At 42.0% G+C, this 8526-nt stretch overlaps 1 protein-coding gene across 1 annotated transcript; it reads left to right on the top strand.

Annotated features, from left to right (window-relative positions):
- Positions 1-348: 348 nt before the first annotated feature.
- On the top strand, positions 349-8001 carry si:dkey-174i8.1 (arylsulfatase I). Its single transcript, XM_044371925.1, has 3 exons — positions 349-4802; positions 5406-5738; positions 5837-8001. Exons 1-3 carry the CDS (start codon positions 4498-4500, stop codon positions 6921-6923), a joined length of 1725 nt encoding a protein of 574 aa, XP_044227860.1. The 5' UTR covers positions 349-4497; the 3' UTR covers positions 6924-8001.
- Positions 8002-8526: the final 525 nt, after the last annotated feature.

Genomic DNA, 8526 nt, shown 5'->3' with positions numbered 1-8526 from the left:
CAGATTTTTGCCATCTTTGGATATCACCAAATGTCATTAAAAAGTCATTGAAAATATGACCTTGTGTTGAGAAGGAGAGCTTGTTATTAATTTATTTTAAGAGACATAGTGTGCCAGTAGTACTCAACAGTGAATATTGATATCTTCACAGATACAGGCTACTCATAAGTGGATATGAAGTAAGCATCCAGAGGAAACAAAAACAAGTTACAACTGGAGGTCATCACCATCATTATATTGATTTTGGTGATATTATCCATCACCACTAGTGTAGGCAGTTGCCTCATCACTCATGCAACGGATGTTACCTGAGTGCAGTGCAAACAAAGCAGAAAGCAATTGTGGTAGGAAATCAGTATGAGCTGATTGATTTAGTCATATTTTGATGGTGGTTATTTTGTCATTAATGTTTATTGTCTCAAAACTCTTGCATTAGCTGAGGAGCTGCCAATTTGCCTAGAAAATATTATAAATATGGTATCATAAGGAGAGATTGTTAGCCAAGCTACAGCTAAACTGGCATTATCTTAAATCTGCAATTGATATTGTGGCTACTTCAGGGGCAGCAGAAACAAGCTGTGAACACAACATTTACGTTTTAAGTTGATATGACAAACTTGTTAGAAAACAAGGTTCCCAGTAACATTCCTACAAACATGGCTCTACTCTTTTCTTGTTTGCTGGACATGTTTGTACAGCTCATACAGCATAGTACAGTAGTAGTTCTCCCATAATGTTACAAAGTTGTGGTCCTTTTTCAACTGTTAGAAAAGGCCACGTGAGATGGTACTTTGGTCACTTCCATTGCGTTACATGTACTACGCATTTTTGAGTTGTCGTGTCGTAATGTTGTGTTGTCGTTCTGGGCCGTCGTCATGCAAAGTTGCTGGGTTTAAATGTATGTTTTCAGGAGATTTTAGAAAGCCAGCCCTGCATTTTTAGTTATTATGGGATCCATAAGTATCACTGAGATCATTTCAGCATTAGTCAGTGCTGACCTCCATCTACTGTTAAATGAATATATATGTACATATTTGAAATGCAATAAAGACATCTCAGACGGGTACTTTTTAATATAAAAATAGGGCTCCTTTTTATGTTGGCTGATAGGTTTGAAAATGAAAGTCGCAGTTTGACACACAAACTCCCCCACTTTAGCTCTGCCTCAACAGAGTGGCTCCAGATTGAGTGAGTCACTTATTCATCGTCATGAATAAATCACACCCACTGCTACTTTCTTCTACCCTGCACCACTTCCTTTTCCAAAACACACCCGCACACACACACACACACACACACACATGTTCACAAGTAAACACACTGTAAACTATATACAATACACAAACACAAACACAAACATGGTGTACAACATGCACTGCAAATTCTTAATTAAAACTTAAAAATGGAGCAAATTGTATGACTTTGCTAAACTAACTGAGTTTTCACTAATATAAAGACATCTATTTGCGTCTCCACTGAGTATACAGACAGTTGAGGAAAGGAAGGAACACAATCCCTTGCCCTCTCCTCAAGAAGACATTTGTCACTTTCCATTTTTACAGCTCCCCTCCTCCTTCTCCTCCCCCTCTTAGCGGTAAAACGGAGTTCATGTCTCCCTGCATTTCCCTGAGGCAAACTGATGGCTACACCCAGAGACCCAGACGTACATACACAGCAAGGCAAAGTGACTGCTCCTTTTATGCCACTTTGTTTATGTTGTACTCTCATCTTAGACAGTGAAGCTTTCTTTTTCTCGCATGCACATTATTGCTTTCTTCCAGTTATCCTTCTTTTTTCCCCGACACCCCTCTGGTTTTCTTTGCTTATTGCTCATATTTTCTTTTTTATGTTATATATATTTCTTTCTATATATTCCCACTTCATCCAGTCCACTTCTATCTATCACCCCCACCCCCACTCTGTCAACCTCACTTTTACCTCATTGTCATCTTTCCCTCTCCTGCCATAGATCTCAATCTATCCTGCATCCGCCTAACTCACTGTGGGCAAAAAGCCTGTTAAATTTCCCAAAGGGTGAGGCAACATGAGTTTGCTTCTAAAACACTCTGTAGGAAATTGACTTGTATCTGAGGCATTGATTTCCTCTCAGCATTATGGGAAGGAGATGGCAGTGAGGTGAAGGCTAAGAGCCGTGCGGTCGATACACATTCTCATCACAACACCGGATGTTCTTCCGTAGTCGGATTGGTTTCACCGCCCCAGCACGGGCGGTAAATGTCGCCGGGTGACTCTATTAATTGAGCGGTATAAGTCAACAAAAGAAAAATGGCAGGGATTATTTGAAGTTAATTAGGGATTTACAGTATAGTTTGAAATATGCAGTACGGGAACTCACAGTGGAAATATTGGTTGCAGCAGTCATAAAGAGGATTTAATGGGAGTGTCAATCATGACAATAATTCTGGTAACAGCGGTAGTAGCAGTAATAGTAGTAATACAGAATACTCTATTATGAACCAGCCATAAATGATCAGTCCCTCTAAATTACAGTCCCCCCCCCCCCAGTACAGTGGAAGTCAATAAACACCCCATTACAATGGAAGTCAATAGATTATTACTTTCTATTGAAGAGATAGGCCCTATGAAAACAGTTACGGTGAAGTCTGCGGATGATCTAGGCTTCGTCTCCTGATAACAATCGATCTTCGAAGTTAAGAATGTTTCCTGAGAGTAAGAACGCTCTTAAATCTCTACATGCATTTACCAAATCTGTACTTAAGAGCAAATGCATGTGCACGATGTTAAGAGCTTCTTAACATTGGCTATTGCTGTTCATGAAAGGAGTATAGACTTAAAAATGTACAAAAACAATGAAAACTCGAATAGAACATGTAGTTTTTGGTTCCTCCTGCAAGTCATGGAGCAGGTAGCCTCCTACGAGTAGGTGTAAGTCACTCATTAATCTACAACCATTTCTAAGAGTCTTCAGTTACAATGCATTTGGGAAACACCTTTTAAGCTTAATATGGTTTGTAAAATGGATTTTACGATTATCTTTGCCGTAATGGCAGTGGTTCCCAAATGTTTGTCTGTCAAGCCCTGCTTTGAAAGCAAACAAAACAATCCACGTCAAACTTTACTGAAATAACTTATTCAGTATGTTTCTCATTCTGATGTGCCAATGAAAAATGAAAGTTTTATACTTTTTCAAAGCTGTCACAGTTTATACACACAAAAGTTTCTTCACTTTTGATTTGACTGATGAGCAGCACCTGTTTTTCTTTACTTTTATGTCAAAATCTTGATCAAAGCAGTCTTGTTTCTTTATCATTCCCAAATTCATCAGATTCATGAACCTTTTTCACAGCAGACATTTTGACCTTAAATAGAACAGGTGGAAATGATAACTTGAATGATTGTTGTAATCCAGCAATTACTGTAATGCAGTGCAGCAGGTAATGATATTAGTTACATCTGTGTTTGGCAAGTCAAAATGTCACTCCACTTTTTGCCTCTGGTCATGTGCGACCCCCCTGCATGGCTACACAACACTAAGGGTAAGTGACAAAATATGTTTGGTCAACCAACCTTTTAAAGGACCTGAAAACTTATTTTCTCAGTCTCCATACAAAAAAAACAAAGGAGAATCCAGGGGATGTACCAATTTAAAAAAACAAGATATAACATGTCATTCACCAACTTTAGAGGTGGATTTTGTTATATTGAACCTATTTAATGGACAGATCTTACAGCTGTAACAATCTTCTCATCTAACTCAATAAAAACAAATATGTGTATTTCCCAAAACAGCAAACTCAAGGCTAAAATCCATTGTTTTGTCATTGTTTTGCCTTTGATGAATCACATTCTGACATTTTTTGTCTACTCCCCTTTGGCCTAGAAAATGAAGACAAACTACAGTATGTATTGAGTTTATTTTTTTTACCTCATGACCAAATGTTGACAATTTTGAGCTTGGCTTTCTACAGTTAGATTTTCTAGTGCTGAGGTGTCCAAGATTTACAGGAAGATGGGGGAGTTTAGTACATAGTGTCTGTCTTTACTGTCAGTATAGACACTATATATTTCTGTCTGCAAGTGTGTGCGTGTGTGTGTGTGTGTGTGTGTGTGTGTGTGCGTGCGTGTGTGTGTATTTCAGTTGACCAGGCCTTATGAGGCGCCTGAAAGTACCAAGGAATGTAGCAAGGTACTGCAAAAGGTGAGCCTCTCTCTGTCTCTCTCTCTCATGCACAAACACACACATACACGCACCTCTGCCAACTTTTTGCCCATCACAGAGACAGCAGTTTTCCTCTCCCCACCACAGCGGCTGGCACCGGCTGAGCCTAAGCCTTTGAAAAAGACCAAGACTCATACTTAATGGACAGATAAGACTTTTGGACTATCTCCTCAGACACACAGATCTCCCCATTTTTCTGCAGAAGTGATCCGGCTTGAGATTTATCTACTGCAGACTAAGCAGAACAGAAAATACCCAGAATCAGACTCTAGTAGATATTAGCTGCAGAGCTAGAGATGAAGGGAGGCATCTGCTCTGTGTTTTTCCTGGTGACTGGGGTGATCGTGCTCAGTGGCCTCGGCTGCCTGGGTGAACTCGAGTCTACAGATGATAGTGTCGGCACGGGGAAGACGCAAGAGCCCAGGCCCCCACACCTTATCTTTATAATGGTAGATGACCAGGGTTACGGAGACATTGGCTACCATGGCTCTGATATCCACACTCCTGTGCTGGACCAGCTGGCAGCAGAGGGGGTCAAACTCGAAAATTATTATGTCCAGCCAATCTGCTCACCTTCTCGCAGTCAACTCATGACAGGCCGGTGAGTAATTTTCTTATCATTACATTATTATTACGATGATATAATTCATTAACTGCATCTGTTCTCATGTGATATAATTATGCATGGGCTTTAAAGGCTTTTTGTCTTTTTGCTCACATATTTAACAGTGTATTCAGTGTTGAGGCAACTTCCAGTACAAGGCCAGAAAAGGAATAAAATTATGGTACCACCTGTAGCGTTTAATTTGCTCTTGGCAAACCACATTGTATTTCTGGGCCTGATCCATTGTTTGATGCTGAATCTTTATGATCTCGGTGTATAACTGGCCAAATGTAGATAAAGCAGCCAAACCTAGACATATTTTCAGTGCAGATTAAAAGCAGTTTTCTGGCAGAAATAGTGCAGGTTGAGATAAAGTGGCGACAACAAAAAAGTAAAATTACAGTCCTAATCACAAAATAATTCCTTAAAAGCACCAAACATAACAACAACAGTGGCTTGATGATGCGTAGCAGTGTGAGAGTATCCAAGAGTGCAATATTTCTTTTAACCATCTGTAAAATTTCCCATTATTACGTTACTACTTGCATCTCATCCAGACACTTTTTTTTTCTTCTCTCACGCTATGTTTTTGGGAACCAGCTACCAGATTCACACTGGCCTCCAGCATTCAATCATCCGACCACGTCAACCCCTCTGTCTGCCCCCTGACATTCCCACTCTACCAGAGCGCCTGGTTGAAGCTGGATACGCCACACACATGGTGGGTAAATGGCACTTGGGCTTCTGCAGGCCGAGCTGCTTACCCACGGGACGCGGCTTTCAGAGTTTCCTGGGCACACTGACTGGCAGTGGGGATCATTTCTCCTATCAGAGCTGTGATGGGGCTGAAGCTTGTGGATTTGACCTGCATGATGGAGACAGACCTGCATGGGAGATGACTGGCAACTATTCCACTCTGCTCTACATAGAAAGGTGAGCATCATAATATACATTAAATTAAAAAATACATTCGTGCATACAGAAACACAAACATATTTAAAAACCTCCTTATTTTCCTTCTGTCCAACCAGAGTGAAGCAGATCCTGAGGAGCCACGACCACCGTACACCACTCTTCCTCTATCTGTCCCTTCAGGCTGCCCATACACCCTTACAGGTACCTGACCATTTTCTGCACCCCTATGATTCTCAGGGCAATCGTCTCAGGCGCCACTACGCAGCCATGCTGAGCTGCCTGGATGACGGGGTTGGACAAGTGGTCCAGGAACTGAGGACTAGTGGGCTCTATCAAAACTCAGTACTGATCTATTCATCTGATAACGGTGGGCAGCCACTCTCTGGGGGGAGCAACTGGCCGCTGAGAGGTGGCAAAGGGACCTACTGGGAAGGAGGCATCCGGGCTGTGGGCTTTGTCCACAGTCCCCTCCTGAAGAGGAAGGGTGTAGTCAGCAAGGCACTGATCCATGTTTCTGACTGGTATCCCACATTACTAGGGCTTGCTGGGACCCGACAGACCCAGCGTGGCCTAGACGGTCATGATGTGTGGGGGACCATCAGTGAGGGCCTACCCTGTCCTCGCACTGAAATCCTTTTCAACATAGACCCAGTCTCCAGGAGGCCTGGGGAGCCATATTACATGGCACTGGTGCTCAACGGCTTTGGGATCTGGGACACAGCAGTAAGAGCAGCAATAAGGGCGGGTGACTGGAAGCTGTTGACAGGAAATGTGGGTGATGGGGACTGGATACCACCACAAGCCCTTCCAGGTGGTCCAGAACGGTGGCAGCGACTCGAGAAGCGGCGTAATAAACTGGGGAAGTCAGTTTGGCTGTTTAATCTTTCCTCTGACCCCTATGAGAGGTTCGACATGGCAGAAGCACGTCCAGAGGTAGTGAAACATCTGCTGATCAGGCTGGCAGAGTACAACCAGACAGCTGTGATGGCCAGAAATCCACCAGATGATCCTATGGCTTACCCTGAGCTCCATGGTGGGGTATGGAGCCCCTGGATGGGCCTGGAGGGGCAAGAGCGGGATAGTGGAAAAGAGAATGGCAGAAAAGAAAGGATGACAAAGACTAAGCACTGCAGAGTATGCAAATTAAAAGCCCTCTTTAAGAGGGTGGGGTCACGCCTGCAGAGGAACTCTCTGTTCATCTAAATGTCTCATCAAGCAACTTTTATAGGACTAAAGGATTCAGTGTGCTTCAAATGAAATAGGTCATATGAAGGCAAAAGTGTTTATACCTGTTCCTGTTTATACTCCTCTCTCTTCAAAGGCATTCATGGTGTTGGCTTTACTCAGCACGCTTGGCCAACTGTTACATAAATTAGACGGTGAAAGAGCAGAGACCAACAAAGATTCTTTACCGCAATCAATCAATGGACATTGTGGTTGTGTGGTGTGCGTCTTAACCAGTAGTTTACCAGAGCGTTCCAATGTTGTTGATTTCAGAAAGATACAAAAATGTGTTGGGGGAGGGGGTTTCAGACTAATCCAATGACAAACACTTCATTTGAAGCATACTGATGCCTTCATTAGGAGGAATTGAGAGGGAAATAGAGTTGGAGACAAATGAACCCAAATACAGTCCAGCAGACAGGCAGGTCAGATAGACAAGATAGTCTCACAATCAAATACTGAAGCTCGGCAGATAAACAGGCAGCCTGATAGACAAAGCAGACAGGGCTGTGCGGCTGGCTGAGCAAGCTGACTCACTCACTGTCCTGCGGCCAAACTGCAGCAGGGTGACTTTGGTCCGTCGTTGGACTGCGTAGGGAGCAATGTGTGTGTCACTGTGCATGTATGCCTGTATTCATGAGTATGTTCTGATTAATACAGAGAGATAGAGTGCGTGCATGTTGAAGTGAAGCCTGAAGAGATTGGAAGAGAAGAGGAAAAGCACGCAGGGTGACCTCTCGATGTCTCATCTCCTAATCATCCGAATGGACCCTTTAAGGATGACACAGAGACACCCACAGGGGTTGTTTTTGTCAAATGTCACCTTGTTCTTTTGTTCTTAGGGGTTATACAGATTCACTTCCGCTCATAGTATGCTCCTCTGCCTTTGAAAGACCTCTGACCACCACACATTGTAAAATCCCTGTTGCAATGACTAAACAAAGGCTCAGTAGATGATATTATCAGTCTATTGTGAACTTCTAAATGTTTCTAAACTCATATACTGTGTTATAAAATGCTGGGAAACAGGTTGAAATTATCTGAATAAAATCCTGAATGCCAAAAATCATTCTTATCATGTCATGACTACACACAATCTCTACAGAAAGCCATGGACCAAAACTGTTGGACTCTCAGAAAAAGGCAGAATAGAATTAGGATCACTAAAACCTTGTTGCTGGGGTTGTACCTTAGAGAAGTAAATTACAGTGCACTTTATTGCAAGTCAATTTTTGTAGCCCTCATTGTGTGCCTCCCAAAGGACATTTATTGCACTCCAAGTATAAATGTGCCCATAAACAATCATATAATCATTAGGAAATCATTGTGCAACCTTTGAAGTTGTACCCTTTTTATTCTATGGGTCTGTGATTTTTTATTATTTCCTAAAAATTTCCAAGACATTTATGTTACTTGGTACTAATAGAAGGGAAAGTAGTTAAATTGGTACACTTCCACAAAATTAAATCAAATTAATTGCTAGTGTAACTGACAGTAAGACTCTTTTAGTCAGTGCACAGCACACACCTGAACTTGCAAAAATGTGAAATGATTCTATAGCCAAGCATACAATATTCAATGT

This window comes from Thunnus albacares, chromosome 14 (genome assembly GCF_914725855.1).
Source record: "Thunnus albacares chromosome 14, fThuAlb1.1, whole genome shotgun sequence".
NCBI lineage: Eukaryota > Metazoa > Chordata > Actinopteri > Scombriformes > Scombridae > Thunnus > Thunnus albacares.
This window is presented reverse-complemented; position numbering and strand designations above follow the sequence as displayed.

Excerpts from the sequence above, each read along its gene's own strand:
- si:dkey-174i8.1 (XM_044371925.1), top strand. The coding sequence starts at position 4,498 with ATGAAGGGAGGCATCTGCTCTGTGTTTTTCCTGGTGACTGGGGTGATC. Across the intron at positions 4,803-5,405 it reads AGTCAACTCATGACAGGCCG|CTACCAGATTCACACTGGCC; the intron begins GTGAGTAATTTT and ends TTTGGGAACCAG. Across the intron at positions 5,739-5,836 it reads ACTCTGCTCTACATAGAAAG|AGTGAAGCAGATCCTGAGGA; the intron begins GTGAGCATCATA and ends CTGTCCAACCAG.